Genomic DNA, 20,853 nt, shown 5'->3' on the forward strand with positions numbered 1-20,853 from the left:
ATTCCATGGAAACAGAAGTTAAAACCATAGGCCTACTTCAGAAGTTTTATGGCATATATGATTGTGAAATATTATGGACAAAGAAATAAGCAGGCCAAGTAAGAGTCAGTTTTTGCAGGTTTTTCCACATTCTTCAGTGCAATCATACTTTTCAAATTTTCTATAACGTTACACTGTGGGCCTTTAATGTAAATAGTCAAGGTAATGCATATGCCATAATTTTTGAAAAAAAAAAAGAAAAAGTAAATGCATCATAACTAATGACGTGTCCATGTTCACTGTGACATGACAAATAACCTGAGTTACCAAGTAACAAAAGCCCAGGGATTAGACAGAGTGCATTCATAGTCAGGATGGAAGGATGGTGGGGGTATGTTTTGACTTTTCGACCTTAATTTCTATCACTTTGTGCTTTTAGAAGATTACAGGGATGCAGCAAAGTGGTCAATGAGTCAGCGAGATCATTGATAAGGTCGGTAGGCTTTCCATTATCCAGGAAGTGACCATTGGCATATGTTACTATAAAAGTAGGGATGAAGCCGAAGACTTCATTCGCAGTGCCATCTCCCAACATGGTAATGCATCCTCCACTGTGTCATTTATGTTCCTCTTTAGAGTTGAATTGGACATTTGGATCTTGTTTTATTTCACCAGGTGATTCTGACAACAATGGGCTCTGTAAAATCCAGAGGGGTGTCGGTTCTTTTGCTGACTTTCTTTCTCTACTTAGTGGACACCTACTCCTACAGTGACGGTAAAATGAATATCATTGTCCAATTTGAGTTTTAAATGTGTGGTTTGGCTATTTTAATTCTAATTCAAACTTTTCTAGCAGGATGTGAAGAGTGCTCTCTGAAGAGGAATGTTCTTTTCTCCAAGGAACGTCCAGTCTATCAGTGTATGGGTTGCTGCTTCTCCAGAGCATACCCAACACCTTTAAGGGCCATGAAGACTATGGTAAACCCCAAGAACATCACATCTGAGGCAACATGTTGTGTTGCAAAGCACAGTTATGAGGTAATATTTTGTTATACAATATATAAAGGGTAAACAACTATAATATCATGCTTTCATTTATAGAATTATTTTTTGTGTTGCAGACAGAGGTGAGGGGCTCTCGAGTAAGGAACCATACAGAGTGCCACTGTAGCACTTGCTATTTTCATAAAGTTTAACACAGTACACATGCAAACCTCCTTCTAATGCCTTTTGCATGCATATTTTGCTTATAAGTAAAACGGTGTTTCTTGTCATAGCCTACAAGCTGAGGTAGAACATTTATTGTATTGGTTTTTATATGGGCAGCCTGTGTGTTATTTGTGTGATTGTCAATGTTTGCATTTATGATGTGTAGTCATTATAAGCCTATCCAAACTTATTAAAATTCTCACAGACTGAATTGTTTTTTGAATGTGTCATAAAAGTATCTTTCTTGTCTGGTTGGAAAACTTATGTAGGTCTTTTCTGTATTCCATTCAGCATAGTATTCATTAACGTGGGAATGCAAAGTGTCACCAGCGATACCCATCTGTATAGATTGATTCGTAGTTTTAAAAACAAGCACATTACACTTATATATTATATATTATAGGCTAATATCGCAAATGTCTTATGTGTATTTTTTTTTTTTTTTTTTTTTTGCACTCAGTCCTATATATTACATTAAAACGTAGATTCTTATTACAGACATATTTCTTCATAGTAGTAATTCAGTTTACACTATGAGATGGTGTGATGCAACACTCGTCGTCAGTATGGGTCTAATTGCCTGTAATTTGTGTACTGACGGTTGTGTTATGTTAAATTAAATCTACAAAAGCACGATCTGTTACACCAATCCCACACGTACTCCACAAATTCGGAAAATTAATTTTACCTGCCCTAGAGCTTCACGGATTTCAGGCAAAGGATTCCTTCCTGATTTTAGGGATCTTGCACATGGAAGTATAGATCCATGATCTATGTCCCAGTCATAAAAATAATGATGGATCGGATAGAGTCATGGAAGTATAATATAGATGCTATAAATATAATAGATCCATCGATAAATCGGGGGTATAGATTCATGACCAGTCAGACAGACAGACAGACCCATGGACAGAGCCCACGCTGGAAGGCCAGGGTTACCCTCCCCCCTTACGTGCGCGTGCGTGTGCAGCTCTGGCAGCGTAACATCTGTGCGTACGCGGTCGTGATTGTTGTGAAGATGGCGGAGGGGGAGACTGAGAAGGAATATGATACAAGAATAGCATTTGAGGAGCTTCGAGAACGCTTCGAGGGTTTGACCACTGCTCTACAACAGAGTCCAGATTCTCCACTTGAAGCCACGCTGCGTTTCTGCCAGGAGTTCTGCCAGGTTAGCCCACATAAGCGCTCCTCATCCCGTGCAGCTCACAGACCCTCTGGCTTCCTGGCCGAGGATGCGCGTCAACGTCTGCTATAACAATGTAGCTAAGGCGTTAGCAACACAGCTAATTGGCTGGCATTTCAAATTGTAAATATCTTAAATGCATTATTTGAGGCCTTTGTAGAGGCTACACTTCTATCAAAGTCTTGTATTTTCCAAACTCCTGTGCTTGCACCGCGTGTGCTCTGGCGGTATTTTTAAGGCTAAAAGCTAAAATCTGATCAATGCTGCTAACTGGTATGCGGGGTGCCCCTGTCCTGTTCATGCAGTTCTAGTTGAAAATGGACAGCAGCGATGTGTGCATTTTCTATGTGCATTAAACGCATGTTATAACACAGATATGTATAGTTAGGAAATACTTTGTAAAGATCATAACCCCGTGCCTTGACGGGTTTGCTTGTTGGCCACTTTGCTGCAGAAATGAGGTTTTCCAGATGCTGGCCCAGACATTTTACTAATTTGGCAAACCACAATGGCTATATAGACTATATTAGCATTAGCCTGGGCTGTTTGGTAATGTTACATTCGTTTGTGGTCGCTATACGTGTATAGGGTGAAAGTGGTTTCTGACTCCATTACACATTCCTGCCGTTTTTTGTGTGAGTGGCAAACTCTGCTCATGAAGTGGTGGGTCTTCAATGCGGTTAGCGTTACAAATTACAATTTAACAGACAAGTTTAGTTATTATAAGATAAGGATAGTTCAACGGAGGGCACCCGCATTGTCTGCACGCCACGTTCACTATCATGAATAATAGTAATTGACACGGTGGGTTCATTTTGTAACATGCTGTACAGGTTCTCGTGGAACATGCTAGCCGCTGGCAAACAGATGAGGATCCATTGCCTCAGCTACAGGTCTACACTATGGCCATTCTCAACTTTGCTAAGGCTGTCTCCAATCTTTCTCCCGAATGTGAAAACGTACCTCTCCTACTTGAAAAATTAGCACAGTGAGTACATCTTTTCTCATGTTTGTATTTGTTTGTTACACAATTCTCACACGTGTTGTGTCCTCAGGAGTTGTGTGGAGCTGCTGCTCCTGCTGCCCCAGCATGTCCCTGGTGCCTTATGGGTGGAGTTCCAGTCCTCCATCAAAGTTAGTACCATGGTTAGGAGCAATAGGAGACTGCTATGCAGCCATGATTTGGTTCTACATAAATGAAAGATTAAAAGTAAGACTAACATAAAATATTTTTCAGATGGCACACAACCTTTTACAAGAAAGTGGGAGCTCGCAACTTAACCTACTCGCTGTTTTAGCACAGCAAGAAGGTGTTTGGTCCAACACTACTCTCTGCAGCATATTAGCCAATGAAACTTCACAAACTGAGAAAGGTTTGTTTCTGCTCATGTTGGTCCAGTAGTCTTTTTGTTATTTGTAATTTTGTGTTTTTGTAATTAACATAAAATAACAGAAGCTATTTATTTTTTCCGCATATCAATGCATTGGCCTATAGCTATTCACAACCTCAGTGACAATATCAGTCACCACTCTGCATTTGTATTTTTTTGATAATTCCAAATCAAAAATTAAAGAAGATTGCTTGCAACAGATTAATAGATTTAATAACAAAGAAATGTTTGAAAATATTGCAGTCTAACAAACGATAGCATATTAACTGGTTGTGAGTGCTATTTTATGCTTTGTTACATCCTCACACTTTGTGTTCTTCTTGTAGTTCACAAATATCTGGAGTTTGAAGGTCCAAAGCTTCTGACAATGCGAATAAAGCACCTTATCAAAATGGACAGTGTTGACAAAGCTGCTGCTCTGGCGAAGACTTGCTCAGAATATCCTGGATTTGAAGGGAAAGGGACCTTCAAACAGAGCTACCTTCTGTGCATTTGTGTGACAAAAAACCAGGAGCAGCTGATGGATGAGGTCAATTTGTATTCTTGGATAGTGATAAACTGTCAGCATAACCTCAGTCTTTTTAGCCACTGTGTAAAACATTGTTTTTGTTTGTTTGTTTCTAATTTTACAGATTTCATCAATAGACTGTAAAGAAGCTCTAGAGATGATCTGCAACTTGGAGTCAGAAGGAGATGAGAATGGAGCTTTGAGCATATGCTCAGCTTTTCTGAAGCGCCAGCTTCTCCAAGGGGATGTTTATTGTGCCTGGTAAAGTGATCTGCACATTTGTCTTACAGAATACAAAAAACTATTTTATTTTAATCTGTTATAAACATGGTCTAGCTCCGGAGAAAACAAAAATACTACTACTTAACTCAGGCATTCTTTTTAACACAATATTAAATATTGTTTTTATTATTTTCTACAGGGAACTTACACTTTTATGGAGTAAATTACTAATTCGTCGTGAATCTTCAGCTGACGGATTTCTCAGTCGCTGTAAAGACATGGCTCTTCTTTGTAGAAGTGTCTGTCACATTCTATTTCTTATCAAAGTCATCCAAAGTGAAGTAAGTTAGACATTTACTTTATATAGGTCTATGAAATTGTGCACAAAACATGGAATTCAAAGTATATTTGATTACAGATCGGAGAGGTGGGACTGCCTGTGTGCGTGGAAATGTGCATTCAAGCCCTGAAAATGGCATCTAGTGACCACAAAGAGAGCAAATCTACCATCTGCAAAACCATATCATGCCTTTTGCCCAATGATCTAGAGGTTAAACGCGCATGCCAGCTCACAGAGTTCCTGATCCATCCTACAGTGGACACATATTATGCTGTGGAGACATCATACAATGAGCCTGATAAAAAACCTGAGGAGGACGAAGGTCATCCAGTGCCCAATTCTTTACGCTGTGAGTTACTCTTGGCCTTGAAGACTCAGTGGCCTTTTGATCCAGAATTCTGGGACTGGAAAACATTAAAACGCAACTGTTTAGTGCTGATGGGTGATGAGGCAGCTATTGTATCGTCTATTGATACTCTGAATGATACTGATGAACAGGAAGTGGAAGGTGGGCCTGGAAAGCACCCTGAATACAAAGACCTGGAGGATTTCATGCTAACTACTACTAATGAACTAAATGAAATAGCTGATGAAAAAGAGAAAAATAGAGAGGCTAAAAAACTGAGAGAACAAGGTTTTGTGTCAGCTCGTTTCAGAAACTGGCGGGCCTACATGCAGTATTGTGTTCTATGCGATAAGGAATTCTTGGGACACAGAATAGTCCGCCATGCTCAAAAGCATTTTAAAGATGGCATGTTTTTATGTCCCATTTGCGCTACTAGTTATGAAAGCAAGGAAGTTTTGGAGCCACATGTAGCATCTCATGTAAAGCAGTCCTGCAAAGAGAGACTTGCAGCAATGAAAGCCTCAAGAAAGTCAGCCAATCCTCATCAGTCACCTTTACAAAATACCACTAATAACTTAATCAAATCTGAGTTGGATAGTCAGTTGGAAAACAAAGCTGTTAATTTAGAACAAGCCCCTGCTGACCCTAGCCAAGACTGTTTCTGCCCTGTTACAAATTGTGCCAAAGCATTTAAATTTTTCCGAAACCTCATGGCTCATGTTCGTTCTCACAAAGATGATGAAGAAGCCATGCGCTTTTTAGAGATACAAAAGCAGAAAGTAGTGTGCCAGTATTGCAGACGACAATTTGTCAATGTCCAGCATTTAAATGATCACTTGCAGATACACTGTGGCACCAGACCATACATCTGCATTCAATTAGATTGCAAGGCCACTTTTAATTCAAATTCTGAACTCCTAATGCATCGAAAAGTCCATCCTGAATTCAAAGCCAAGTGCATGTTCCCCAACTGTGGGCAAATCTTTAGTGAAGCCTATCTTTTGTATGACCATGAAGCACAGCATTATCTAACTTATACATGCTCTACAGACAATTGTGGAAGAATATTCTATTCACAGGAACAGTTCTTGTCCCACCAGCAGGTGCACAATCCATATGCTTCAGCAAATGCTACAACTGAAAACTCCTCAAATACTCAACAGTCAAATAGCTGCGTACAGGAAAAAGACGAAGCACTATTGGCTAGCAGTTACCCAGAAAACAGGAACTCAGACACCCCTACAGACCAGACTCAAGCCAGCACAACTCCTTGCACTACACCTGACATTGTAAAAGAGCCAATTAAAGTAAAGCATTCTATTGAAAGCATGCTAAATCGTATGGCAGAGACAGAAGGCAACGAACCAGATAAGTGTAACACTCCTCTGACAAATCCCACTCCAGTCTCAACTGAACTAAGTTCTGCACCTGAGATCCAACATGCTGATTACAGAGCTGCAGAAGGTGGGAAGTTACCACCACCATATCCTGGGGCAGTAAATACCATGGACGTCCAACAAGGGGACATGCTAAGTAATGAATTCCCTAAAACAATCCCCCAAACAATCGCTTTAGATCAAATCAAAACTGAAATTCCATATTCCGTCCAAGGTTATATTCCCAGTACCAATCCAAGTAACAGTGATGAAAACTTATACAGTTGCCCATTTAGTGACTGTGGGCGGTCATACAGTACAAACAAAAGTCTTTCTAGACATGTCAAGAAACAGCACCCAGAAATATTTGAGGACTGGAAACTAGCTAAGAAATATAACAAAGTAGCTAAAATAGCATCTAAAAAGCCACCGGTCCCATCACTTTCACCAAATCATAGTCCATTGGGAAAAAGGCCAGGTACACAGTCAGGACTACAGTGCACCAAACCTGAAATGCAACATGGAGATTACCATCCAGGCTGCTCCTCCTCATTTAATCAGTGTTATTCAAATTCCATGGAGCCAGTGCCTATCACTCCAATGGTAAACCCATCTTTATACCCATCCTGGGGTAGCCACTCCGGAATACAGCAAAACATGTCCCAGCCTTGGTCTTCACCTCCTATGAATAACTGCTACTCAGACCCTATAAACCTGAGTGACTACCCCACCCGCAGCTACTCTCATTGGCAGCAAGATCTTTATCCAACAACAGCGGAAAAGGATTCAGCTGCAACAGTGCAAGACAGCGCTGTGTCACACAGTCCGTGTGATTCCAGTTTAATGTCGCAGTATTTGTCCAGTTCTTTAATGCTAGACAATGGGGGGCAAATACACAATGGAGCGCATCAGTATGGGCTTGTGTGCCCTGAAAGCAGTGTTAGTGGAACAAGTGGAGATGTTAGGAAAAGCAGCACAGAGATGAATGAGAACAGTATTTCAACAGTTGACACCCTAAATGATGGAAGTTATCAGACTTCACACACTCCAAACTCTTGTCTTACTCAGAGCTCTGGTGATGTGCCTGTAAAACCCATAAGTCCAAATGCTGACAAAATTGTACAAGCAGATGAAGTGGAGAAAACAGAGGAGTCTTCACATCCTCTATATGAAAATTCTGTAGATGGAATGAGTCCAAACAGCAGCAACCACACAGATGATGAGTGCCCTGATGATGACTGTGACACCTCAGATGAAAACAACAGAGGCCCAGATGGTCAAGAAAAATCCAGTAAACGAACCAAGAGGCCAGGCATCTTTAAAGATGGAAAAGTCATATGTAAGAGATGTTTTAGAGAGTTCACAAGCACCAAGTCTCTTGGCTGTCACCTATCTAAACATTCTGAGTGCAGGCCCTTAGATGAGATAGACCTAACAGCAGACCTTCCAACATCTTTTCTGGATTTCCTCAATGATCCTCTTGTCCCTGATACAAACGGAGTGGTGTGTAGTATGTCAAATGGGAGTTTCTCACAGGAGTCATGTAACTTTGCCACTTTATCCCCTATGACACTAAAACAAGAACCGCTCAACACATACAGCACCGAATATTCTCCTAGAAATCAAGAAAACTTAATTGAACTTTCCAATTCCTTCCATAAAACTGAGTCTGTGCAACAGAAAGTAGGAAATAATTTTAACTTTGAACAAACAATTCTTGGAGATCCAACCTCTTACACCAGAAAAACTCAGGGTAAATCAATAGAGAAGAGGTTGAAACCATTTAAATGTGACCAGGATGAGTGTGAATATGCATTTATGACAAAGGAAGCTTTGTTTAAACATTTATCTAAAATGCATGATTATACTCATGAGATGATTGAAGAATTAAAAAGAACACCATCCAAATTGTCCCCATATCCATGTCAGATCTGCAACAAAACCTTTACCCGAACAACTGGTTTGAGAATTCATTATGAAAAAGTGCATCGACTATCTCGCGAAGAAATGCAGAGGCTAAAGATCAGTGCACGAAACAGACGGGCATTCAAACTTAACAAGAACGATGATGCTATTAGCTGCGCTGCTCCAAGTATCAGTACCAGTCAAAAGATAACGCCCAACAATGCAGTAATGGCAGTTAAACCAGAGCTGTTGGACATTGCTATTGGACCTGTAGCAGATGAAGAAACTGTTGCAGACATATTTACTGCACAAAGAGACGAGAGGAAAGTAGCACATGAGGTGTCAACTGTTACTCAACTACCATCACCTCCAAATTATTTCAGTGATTTGACTGTTCCAATTCTTCCTATTGATGAGCCTGAAACAGCAGTTATAACAAGTCCTGAGAAAGAATCCACAGTGAACACAATGAAAAGTCCAGGTGGAACAAAAGAAAAGAAGAGGCAATCAGACTGGTCACTTTACAACGTAAAGGAGAACATTACCAATGCTGGGTATAGCTCTCCTGAGAAACCAAGTAGCTCCAAAAACGCACAGAACACTTGTGAAACACCTAAAAAGGATAACACACAGAAGAAGTTAGGACCTAAAATGTATGAACTTGATGCGTACAGCCCATACAGACCATATCGCTGTGTTCATGAGGGATGCACTGCTGCATTTACAATCCAGCAAAATTTAATACTCCACTACAGGGCTATGCATCAGGAGTCTTTGAACTTGTGTAACAGTGAAGCTGAAGGGGAGGCTGACAATTATGCAGACAGTACTGAGAAAGAGACTGAAGTAAGGTGCCAAGTTAAGAACTGTTCCAGGGTTTTTGAAGGAATAACAACATTAGTACAGCATTATCTTTTACTTCACAAGTTTAGCCGTGATAAAGCCACATCCATGATGGCAAGCATGAATATTGGAACATTCAACTGTGACCGTCCCGAGTGTGCTCTTCCTTTTGATTCAGTGGAAGAATATATAGAGCACATCAAGAATTTTCACAAAGAAATTGCAATTTCTGAAAGCGGTTCAGTGGACATAACATTCAAGTGTGAGTATGAAGGATGTGACCGGGTGTACAGTACAAAATCAAACCTGCTCCGTCACCTGATTAAAAAGCATGACTTTGTGTATGATCCTAAAATTAATGATGGACGAAGGACAAAGTCAACGGGATTGATCCCTGCATTATGTAATGAAAAGGAGAATGTGGAGAAAACAGTAAAAGAAAAGACAAAAAATGTGATTAAAAATAATGAGGGGCAGCAACCTGTTCAATTGACAAGTTTTGAAAACATGAACTTGAAATCAAAAGAAGAGGCATCAGCCATGTGCACCAAGAACTTTGTTGTGCAGTACCCATGCATGATAGTAGGTTGTGACGCTACAACACGAGCTGAAAGAGATATTCACAAGCATTACACTCTCCATGGTCTTACAGAAAAAACAATTGAAGAACATCGGGGACAACTCATCTTCTGTAGAAAATACATCCGTTCAAAACCTAAAGACACAATCAAATCTGAAGTTCCATCAGGTTCAGCTGAAGAGTCTGAGCAGTCTAAAAATGGAGAAAATCAACTTGAACAGAAGAAAGTAGAGCTTATGGACAGTCAAAGCCAAGAGGATGCAAACATACAAAATAATCTTGCTGAACTACCATCTTCCACTGGGACCAAAGTTAAAAGAGGACGTCCCAAAAGAACATCTCAAACAATACCAGTATGTCCACAGAGGATGCGGACACTAAGAAATCGCACTACTGTACACAATTGGAGGGAACGCTTACAGCCCGGACTTGAGGGCTCATTTCTTAAGTTCTTAAAAACCTCAAACACATCTCAAGCTTCCAAACGCAAATTAAACGATGGATCTAACTGTGATATCCCCTCTAAAAGACAACCGACACAAAACACAAATCTGCCATCAAACTCAAAATGAAATATAAATTAACTCATAGAGGAAAAGAGTGCAACACCTTAGTGGACTTCAGAAATCCAGTAAAACTTAAATTAGTAAACAATGTAAAAATTGTTATGGATAACACATTTTCAAACAGTGCAGATGTATTGTTAAAGCAGCTACAAGAAATGAAGCCCTTAGTTGTTATTAAGAAGTTGATTTATAGTTGGTCATAAGAAAAAAGGCCTACAGTACAATTTCTCTCAGGACTTCAGAGGTATGCTGCAGAATTGATGTTTGTTAAAGAATTGCTCTCATTCTCATAATTAACAACAAAATGGCCTTTTTTGTACTTCAAATGTCTTGAAATTGTTTTATGTATGTATCTTAGCTCAAATAACCAGGTAATCTCTATAGGGCATAGACTTAGATCACTTTGTATTTATGCTTAGAATAAAACGATTTTCTTTTCCTTTTTGCTAAATGGAGATTTTTAAGACAAGTATGTTTTATACATCCCTATGGGATTTGACTTTTGTTTGTATTTATTTCATTAATTCTCAACACTAGTAGACCGATCTGTAATATTTACACGTCTTCCACAAAGTGTTCAATAAAATGTCACTGTCTTTTTTAACTCACTGTAAAGCTGGTCACTTCATTTCAGAATTGTGTGAGTAATATTCAAAAGCATGTCATTACCAACTGTTAGGTTTTTGCACTTAACTTTGATCTATAACATCAAGGGTGCATTGTTTAATGCTAAAAGTATTTATTTTATTTTTTTTACGTCTTCTGCTGTAATGATAATTAACTCTAGAGGTTATGCAAATGACATCACAATCTTTGGAGCCTTATTAGTGACAGAAACGTATAAGACACATGCCGTTGGGGAGTACTGACATTTTCTTCACATGTAAAATGTAATAACAAATATTAAATCCTACAATTTAGCTAAATATTTACATCTAAAACAAAACATCAAGTAAACATTTATAGAAAAACAGTTAATAGTTACCTAAACAACAGACTGATCCAGACTTTGGGATCAGTGATACAGGTGTTGAACCTTTCTATTCTAAAATAACATGTGTCTGTGTTGAAATAATTTCAGTGAAGCGAAAACAATATCTCTGCAGGCACAAATGAGGCAATAAAAAGCAATGAAAGACATTTTGTCAGTTATGCTGCCCATATTTTTTTCACTCAATGCCACTTACTCAGAATGTTAGGCATTTTTCAAATACATTTATGTCAGTGCATAACCTCTATAGGCTCAAGTTCTATGTTGTTAATGAACAGTAGGGGGAGTATTGTCCCTTTTTATTGCTCTATTTGCAGTAGTACCCCCAGCTCTGCTTCTGAAGCCTATTATTACAGTTTTATATAGGCTATATATAAAACAAAATATCAGTTTCATTCACATCAAGAAATAACAAACAGAAATAATGCTGTTTGAAATACTGCAAGCATAAATGTAATTTCACAAGTGCAGACTCCTATCTCTGCGATCTGTGAAATCGCTGTTACATACTCAAAACAGCTTCATCATAGCTTACACTCAGGATTATATCACTTTGTGCTCCCCAGCAGTGCTTTCTGAGCTCTGTCAAAATGCATTCTATATAGTGGAAAGATTCTAGAGTAAATGTTTGAAATTGACAGATTTTTATATTTTATGTTTCATATTTAGACAAAGAATTGGAATACAAATACACATGAAATCTTCTACTTGTGCCTTTTTGATGAAAAACATTATAAACAATGAATGTGCACAGCTTGTTCTTTGAAGACCATACACCTTAATGCCAGACCATGTAACTTTGGGGAGGTGGCACATCACCTGCACGAATCCAAAAGAAAAAGAAAGTTAAAATCATACTTCATTCTCTCACGATTTTATGCCACACTATGAAATGTATAGCCAAAGGAATAGCATTTGGCTCCAGGAGAAATATTAGTCAGGTTTCTGGAAATTCAAGCCCATTCACAATAAGGATGCGTGTTTTTTTGAAGAAAAAAGGCACTATGTCTCTACTTGGCAGGTGGAAATCCTTGCACACTCTACTGGCATTTTGTAGGTTATACACCAAAAACTTAGCTCACATCTCACAAGTAGTAAAAAAAAAAAAAAAAAGCCTTAGAATACATAATAGGCCATAGGCCATAGGTCTTAAGCATGAGACGTGAAATAGACCTGCTAATAAAATAATTAAATGTTTTGGGTAGGCTGTCCATCCAGTGGACATCCAGCAGGGGGCACCAGCCTCAGGACAGGATGCACAACACGACCAAAAAGAATGATGTCTTTACCTTGTAAAACAAAGGAAATTCAGATTTACAACCAAACTATGTATTTCCGTTTTATACATTTGATATACATTCATGGAATTACACTGGGTGTAAACGCCTGTCATGTTGTCTAATCATGCCTATCTCACCACATTTATACGATCTGCAACAAAATGTAAGTCCTATTCATTTGCTCGTTTCCCATATGGTTAAGCTTATGTGCATGCAATTGGTCTTATTACCCACTAGATGGCGCAAGTACACCAGTTTCTACTGTCGTGTCGAAGTTGAAAGTGGCACTATTTTTCTTTAATTTAATGTATCTAGTATCCAACCTGCAACATGTTAGAAATATTTTTTTGAATTGGACCGAACTTGCAATACTAAAAGTAAAGTTTCAAAACCGGTGGTTCCCCAACATTTTCTCAAGCATTTTTAGCTTCAGCTTACAACAATTCTTGTGTGTTTAAACCAAAAGCCACGTGCACTATTATAAGAGCAAACCGTAAACTTGTCCTAGAGATTCTAAAAGTGGAAAACTAACTGGATGGATTTGAAATACATTTCACATACGTTTCAGTTTGGTGATGGTGATGACTGTGGACGGGTACTTCTTCCCTTGCAGATAGGGTTAGTTAATCTGGGAAGAAAATGGCGAATGATTTGGATTAGTATTACAGGCCTGTGTTGCAGAGTAAGACCGGTGGTGGAAGGAAATTCTTACTTCACAGATCCTCCGGGTGGCTGGCTTGTCACTGGAGCCGTAGCCGAAGTCTCCTGTGATCCAGTCTTCATCCTCTTCCTCGAGCGGACAGAGCAAGTGGCCCAAAGTGCTGAGTGACATATGCAGGAGGATACAGGACTCCACACGGATGCATCATTATAACAATCATATCAGATACCCAGGACACAACAGTATACAATACACAGTACACAGTGTGGTATGAATCAAGTGATGTCATGATGCCAAGGTCAGATCTGTGGAGAAGTGGCCCTGCTCACAGAATGCATGCATGTTTATCTAGATTTTTTTTTAACAATAAACAAACTGTTACTTAATACATGCAAGATAGAAATGTTTAATAAAGCCATAATAATGTGTGAGCAGCGCTGTGTCCATATAATTTGTCCAAATAACTTGCCTTGTGGATCAGTAAGTTTGTCTAAGTCTACTCTAAGCCTATACTGAGGAAAGTAAAATCAAGCAGATGGCACTAAAAGGAACAGGAGTTTAGACCTAAAGCTTTAAGTTTTAGTTCACCTTCTCTGTTGGTGTGCAAGCCAACCCATAAAAAACGCCATTTCTATCTAACTACCGAACCTATAGACACTCTAGTGCAGGGGTGGGTAATTTTATTTATTTTTTCCAAAATGCTTAACTAAATTCTGCATAATATTAATTGTATTACTTTATTAAGAAAAAAACAAACAAACAGTAAATAGCAATGTTTTGTCAAGCTGGCAAGTCTGGTAGGAGTTTTTTTTCGATAAAGCAATGAAAAAGTGAGGTTGCCTTACAAAAAATGTCATTTAGAAAGACACCTCTAAAATAAAAGCACTGTAGCTGTAGTTCATGCATGAGGTAAAATTATAAAATATGTTTATTTTGTAATTCAGAATTAGCTTAAACGGGCTGGTCAGAGTCACCCAAAGAACCGTATCTTGCAGGGGAGCTGTACAAAGCCCAGGACTGGACTACAGAATGTTGTGATGTCATCTGAAACCCAACCTATAGTAGACCAGGGGTGAGTTAAATTCAGTTTAGTTTTTTTTTTTTTTAAGTTGACCTGGCCTTTTTATGAAGTCATAATAAAGGTATATGGTCATTTCTAAAGGAAACTATAGAACAGACAACAACAGCCTCAGTGAAATACAGTGTGTGTGTGTGTGTGTGTGTGTGTGTGTGTGTGTGTGTGTGTGTGTGTGTGTGTGTGTGTGTGTGTGTGTGTGTGTGTCTGTGTGTGTGTGTGTGTGTGTGTGTGTGTGTGTGTGTGTGTGTGTGTGTGTGTGTGTGTGTGTGTGTGTGTGTGTGTGTGTGTGTGTGTGAACTATTGGTGATTTTCAGAATGGGACAATGTCATATAACCAGATGTGGAGCAAAATACATTCTTCTGTATTTTGCCATGGAATATACAAAAGGTAAATTCACAAATGTTGACCCTGATTACATTGTGACTAGATCATTGCAACAAAAATCAGCATTTTAACAATCTTATAGATATGATTGATTTATAAAATATGATCTGTCATGTCCTCTGAACTCCAATGTTAAGTAGAAGTCATAGACCATGATCATTTCTGTAAAGAAACTATTGCTTTAATTGTTTAAGTTAGGAGTTGTTTAGATTTAGGAGCCTTTTTGTACAATATGTTTAAGTTAAGGTCCTTGTGATCAGGCCCCGGATGTTAGGGTTAGGGGTCAGGTTTTGAGGTATGGTTTGGTTAGGGTGTGGTAACATCGAGCAGTGGGACCATATTAAATAACTAAATATGCTATACACGTCTTATAACAGTTTAAACCATTTGAGCTAAATTAAGTTTGTCATCATTAATAATTAGTGATGATTTATGCTGATTAAACACACTTGAGAGCCTACATCCAGGGACTTGGAAGCACAAGTGAAGGTTTAGGCATTGTAGTCAGAGTCCAGAACCTGAACACTCATATGTCACTGTTCAAAAACCAGTTTCACTTTCCAACTGCACTGAGCTCAGGTAAACTGTAACACATGCATATAATTAACATGAAACGAATCCTATAGGAATTTAGGAAGAATAATCCATATATCGGCTACAAGGTCAAAACCCTATCTATACAACTCTTCACAAACTAAAAATAAAAAGGAAAAGCGCACAAAAGCTTTAGCCGACCCAGAAGCCATATTTAAGGGGAGAATGGGCTTTGTGCATCCTTCCCCCTCTGTAAACTATTCCAAAAAAACACCACCCCCTGAATTACCTCTAAATTTAGACTTTATGCTGGCTTGGGGGGAAACTCTGTGCTTATCCATGGTGCAGACAGTGGTCCCTAGTTGCCTAAAGGAGTGATAAGTGAAGCCAAAGGATGAGACTGCGGGGCCCTTATCAGAGCGGAGTGTGTCCTGCCACAAGGAGAGCCATGTAGCCACAGCTCACAAAGGTGTGCACAAAGATAAGCTCACACGTAAGGAAGGCAACAAAGAGAAGCCTAAGTTGCATGTGAAAGTGAAGCCTGAATTGGAATGAGGTACGGGAAGTTAAAAAAGAAAAGATTTGCCTTTTTTGTATACTGGCATCTTCTGTGTTGCGTCTTCATTTCCTCTCGCGGAGCGCCGGGGAGGGAGGCAGGGGGGAATATAGATTTGTTCGTCTGAAGCTGGGAACTTGAATGTGTTTAAAAGGATACAGATGAATCATAATTGTTCTTATCTTATGTAAGGGCTTTTAATTATGTATGCAATATTATATATTCACATTTCTTTATTTTAGTTACAGCATGTTTACTTAATGCACCCTTTAAAGATGATGCAGTGCAATACATACACACATAAACACACAGCCAGTCCTCTGTAGAAGTAAAAGAATGTGGTCTGTTCAGGCTTTGAAGAAAATCTGACTTTTTTATGTTAAATGAGAATTATTTACATTTTTGTCTGTATTTGTAATTTCCAGAGGTGGGACCAAGTAAGTCTCAAGTCTTTGAGGTCAAATCCGAGTCAAGTCCCAAGTCAAATACAGGCAAGTCTAAGTCGAGTCTCAAGTCACTGGCCCATAAGTCCAAGTCAAGTCCAAGACATCTGCTTTGAGTCATTTCAAGTCTTTAAACCAAAATACCAAATATAGCTTAGATTTTTGCAATTTATATGATTTTTAAACTAAACTGTATTTAAAAAGTCATGGTATATTTATATATGAGTATTAATTTTTCCTTTTAAAATGTCTTGACAAGATCTTAGTGTGAATCGTTACATATTTACGCTGAGCTTTTCTCTCAAATGATAAACACATTCCACCTTGTGATGTCATGTGGTGATACAGAAAGTGCTCCATTGTGTTTTTAAACTCCATAAACCATCACTACACATTTGGATCATTTCAGCCATGGAATTGCCAATCTCTACAGAACAAAAGTTAAAAGGTAGCTGTCAACTTGAAAACTACATTTTAGAACATAACATCGTAAGGTGAAAAAGAGCATTTTGAGCTTTGGAAATGAAGACAGTCTAATAATAAAGAGTTACTCAAACATGTGTGAATGAAACAAAACACAACTCTGAATTGTCCATTAAATACTACTGAATAAATTCAAAATTCACTGGCTGAATGAATGTATTCCAAATGATTCAATTACAAAGTGCACAATACACAATCTGTAGTATTTATTGACGATAAGCTTAGAATTTTGCAATTTATATGATTTTTAAACTAAACTGTATTTAAAAAGTCATGGTATATTTATATATGAGTATTAATTTTTCCTTTTAAAATGTCTTGACAAGATCTTAGTGTGAATCGTTACAGTCCGAATAGAAATAATTCAGATTTTAAAATGCTAAATAACAGTTATTTTGTCGTGTTGTCTGCTTTAAAATGGAATGATCATGTTCTATGTAGTCCCCTCTGTTTTACTGTATTGTACTGTATTGTAATGTATATTACTGTATATTACTGTAGTACATTTGAGGATACCACATCACAGTACTTCAGTTACATCCAAAGTAACAGAGAAGTGGTGAGGGACATGTTCCAATTTGTTCCTGTAAAATCAAGATCTGCATTTATAAACTGAAAAGAGAACAGTATTTTCTAAAAACATATTTTTAGGAGAAGCATCAAGTCTTCTCAAGTCACAGGGCTCAAGTCCAAGTTAAGTCCCGAGTCATTGACCTAGTCTATTCTATCAAGTCAAAGTCCTAAAAATAGTGAGTCAAGTCTGACTCGAGTCCAAGTCCCCACCTCTGGTAATTTCAAACTCAATTTTGATACTAAGGAATAGACTTGATATTCAGTACCTATTCTAATACCACAATGATAATAGTAATTTAGACAATGGAAACTGATTTTCAACATTAAATAATAGTGCTTTCTTTTATATTACCATGTGGTATTACGTACAGTAGGTACATACAATGTGTGTCCATGGATGTATTCTAGTCTATGTGATCTTATACTTTCTGATACAGCTCAAGATTATTCTAAAACTATATATTATATTAAAGAAAATCTTCATTTCTGTCATGTGAATGTGATTTTTTTTAGTATTGATACTTGCTCAAATGAGTATCTAGTTTCAATACTAGTTTTAAAATTGATTATGAACAGATTTTTTTATACTTTTAACAACCCCAAATGTTTATGTTCGAGAAATGTTTAAAGCCCTTTTATTTGTTTTTAATAAGAAAAAATAATCCAAAAGTGTTCAGTATGAGGAAGGAAAACAAACGTGATTCATTTTTTGTTATATCACCCAGCCTCATTCCCTTTTATTTATAAAGAAAGATTGCTCATGGGTAGTTCTAATCAACCCAAGACTTATAGACTCATAAGCCTGACTTGTCCATAGTGTTTCTCCAAAGACATTCCTCCTGACTCTTCACATGCATGGGCGAGTCTCATTATATCTTCATTATAACTCCATTTTGCATTGTAAATGGACCAAAACCTCAGAGAGCACCCATGATGAGATCGTCTCCATCCCTCGCCACAGACGTCATTGATGCTGTTGACCCAGAAAATGTCCCTGGAATAATCAAATATAGATTAAATGCATCTCCCTGCAAAGAAGAATCCCTGGATGAGGCTCAAAAGGCATTCTAGTGTCTGTAATCTGACAATACAATACTATATGTGTGCCTTATTCACTGATTTCATATCTAGTGTACAAAACTACTAAGGGATTTTCCAAGATCCAGAGATAATTTAGGACATTTTGATTCAGAGGGAATTAAATGTAGGCAGAAGATAATGTGGAAATATATTCTTATGTACTTATTATGCTATAGGAATAAAGCCTTGCTGAACCTGGATAGGCAGAGCATTGACCTAGACAGTACGCATACAGATTTTTCTCATTCTCAGTATGTGAGCGGGTCTCATGTGAAAGCTCCAAACCTTCAGAATTCCCTTACTGAGCTAAAGAGGCTGCTCTAGCACTGATTAATAGCTGCAGGTGCTGGTTTTAGGTCTTTTTAGGTTCAAACCAACTGGATTTAGACTTTGGAACTGGCAACCCAAATAAGAAACTTGTGGGGCTCGTTCTGCTTTCCAATTGGATAATGATTAAGAACTTATACACCAAATTATAACAACTTTAAACATGTTTAGATGGGTCATGTTTGTTTATTTTGAAGTTAAAATGCTACAAATCCTTAGCCAGGCTGGTGCCACCTAGTGCCTCCGCTCAATTTCATTTCTCTCCAGAGACTAGGTCAGGAATTGGAATACACTGGACGGTTTCCAAGAACCCTGGAAGTGCGAGTTCTGGCAGCAGCCAATCAGCAAAGAGCCATACATTCTGTGTTGGCAGCGATTCCTGAGATCGAGGATTTAAAGCCGGAATAAAGAGAATGTTTGGTGAATTTTATCAAAGGGAAAGACTTTATTGCCCTTTTTCCTTCGAGAATTGGGAAAAAACTTAATATACCAGTAAATAAAAAAAGTACCCGCCTACCGTCAAGCGAACGAATCCTAAGGTCAGACGGCTGTGAGGTCAGACGGTTTCCACAAAGTGAAACCTGCTGATGAATCAGGCTAACAAATCCTAGCTTTATCTTGACAATTATATGAAATCCACTATGGAGTCACTATTTACTTTGGACTAGTCCAGAGTGTCCAGATGAAAGAAAAAGACCAGCAATGATGAATTAAAATCAAACTAAAATGAAAATTATCAACCAAACATGAACCACAAAGAATCTAACTTGGACTTTTTAAAAAACTTGCCGATTTTGACATAGCTACACCAATATTGCGTCTACACCCGTGAGCCGGGGGAGCTGACAGGTATTCCATCACAGTAATGATAGAAATCTGAAAGTGGCTCTCAGCAGTCAAGTGCATCATGTCTCTTATTAATGTAGCACTCGCTTCCAATGTTCTCCGCTCTTTCTGCCTCTTCCACTTTTTTATCCATTAACTTTAAGGCCATATATCATCGTGCCTCCTCTCAGATCTCACTTGTTTTTTTTTTGGTTTATAGTTGTAGTCAGTGTCTGTTAAATTTTACAGGGTTTGCCTCCCACTTAAGACCTTTAAACGTCCTATAGTACAAAAAAATTGACTCTTGTGAGCTTTTAGCCATGTTAGAACGTTGTTATCTCCACAAAAACATACTCAGTTGTGTTTTGTTTTTATTATGATTTTAATGTATTTCTTATTCTGTAAAGCACTTTGAATTACTTTGTGTACGAATTGTGCTATACAAATAAACTTGCATTGCCTTGCCTTTTGTTTCAATCACACATGTTGCAGTAATCTTTTATTATTAGTCTGTCTACATCTCCAAAGCTCAAAATGTTCTGTTCCACCTTGTGATATCATGAAGTGGTAGTTTTCAAGTTAACGGCAATCATTTATCCTTTGTTCAGTATAGTTTGGAAATTCCAGGGCTTAAATCATCCAAATGATTCTAGTGAAGATGTATGGAGTTTAAAAACACAATGGAGCACTTCCTGGCATCACAAGGTGGAATGTTTTCAGTTTGAGAGAAGAACTAAACATGCATAATTTACGGGTTAAACATGTGTGAATGACAAAAACACAATTCCAGGTATGTTTTGGATGAATAAACAACATTATAATATAGATAAGAAAATAGCATAATATGGGCCCTTTAAATTAATGTCCAAAACAATCAGGTGGTGGACCCTCCAACAGAAATGTGGTAAGCAGACTATATTTGAATGACTCTAATCGACTCTAATGTTACAATTTGCCACTTGTAAACTTATGGATGGATGAGGGGGAGGCTTGCTAATAAAACCGGTTTGCATTTGCCTCTATCTTGGTGAGATGTGCGAGTGTGGGTGATGTAGGCAAAGAAAATACAGGATGCATTCCACTCACTTGGGGCCACTTCAGCTTTGTAGATATCCTGAGAGCAGCACTTTTTGCCTTGAAAAACTGAGTGGGACTAGCTACTGTGTATAGTCATTTTGTGAGTAAGACT

General features: G+C 38.2%; 2 protein-coding genes across 2 annotated transcripts; both read left to right on the forward strand.

Moving 5' to 3' along the window:
* The first annotated feature begins 504 nt into the window (after positions 1–504).
* On the forward strand, positions 505–1,359 carry LOC110155579 (glycoprotein hormones alpha chain-like). Its single transcript, XM_055155886.1, has 4 exons — positions 505–575; positions 655–754; positions 836–1,017; positions 1,101–1,359. Exons 1-4 carry the CDS (start codon positions 534–536, stop codon positions 1,173–1,175), a joined length of 399 nt encoding a protein of 132 aa, XP_055011861.1. The 5' UTR covers positions 505–533; the 3' UTR covers positions 1,176–1,359.
* Positions 1,360–2,196: 837 nt separating this feature from the next.
* Positions 2,197–11,029, forward strand: znf292a (zinc finger protein 292a). The gene is given in 9 exon segments (XM_055155752.1): positions 2,197–2,356; positions 3,205–3,359; positions 3,427–3,505; positions 3,609–3,744; positions 4,089–4,291; positions 4,395–4,531; positions 4,692–4,833; positions 4,911–10,419; positions 10,422–11,029. Coding segments are annotated over 9 exon segments (6,741 nt in total). The 5' UTR covers positions 2,197–2,206; the 3' UTR covers positions 10,652–11,029.
* Positions 11,030–20,853: the final 9,824 nt, after the last annotated feature.

Source organism: Boleophthalmus pectinirostris, unplaced genomic scaffold (genome assembly GCF_026225935.1).
Source record: "Boleophthalmus pectinirostris isolate CB_2022bp ecotype Guang Dong unplaced genomic scaffold, ASM2622593v1 HiC_scaffold_10, whole genome shotgun sequence".
In the NCBI taxonomy this organism is placed as follows: Eukaryota; Metazoa; Chordata; class Actinopteri; order Gobiiformes; family Gobiidae; genus Boleophthalmus; species Boleophthalmus pectinirostris.

What these genes read in the sequence shown, in the direction of transcription:
- LOC110155579 (XM_055155886.1), top strand. Translation starts at nt 534, where the DNA reads ATGAAGCCGAAGACTTCATTCGCAGTGCCATCTCCCAACATG. An exon ending in CACCTACTCCTACAGTGACG is followed by an intron (nt 755 to 835) that starts GTAAAATGAATA and finishes CTTTTCTAGCAG; the next exon opens with GATGTGAAGAGTGCTCTCTG. An exon ending in TTGCAAAGCACAGTTATGAG is followed by an intron (nt 1,018 to 1,100) that starts GTAATATTTTGT and finishes TTTGTGTTGCAG; the next exon opens with ACAGAGGTGAGGGGCTCTCG.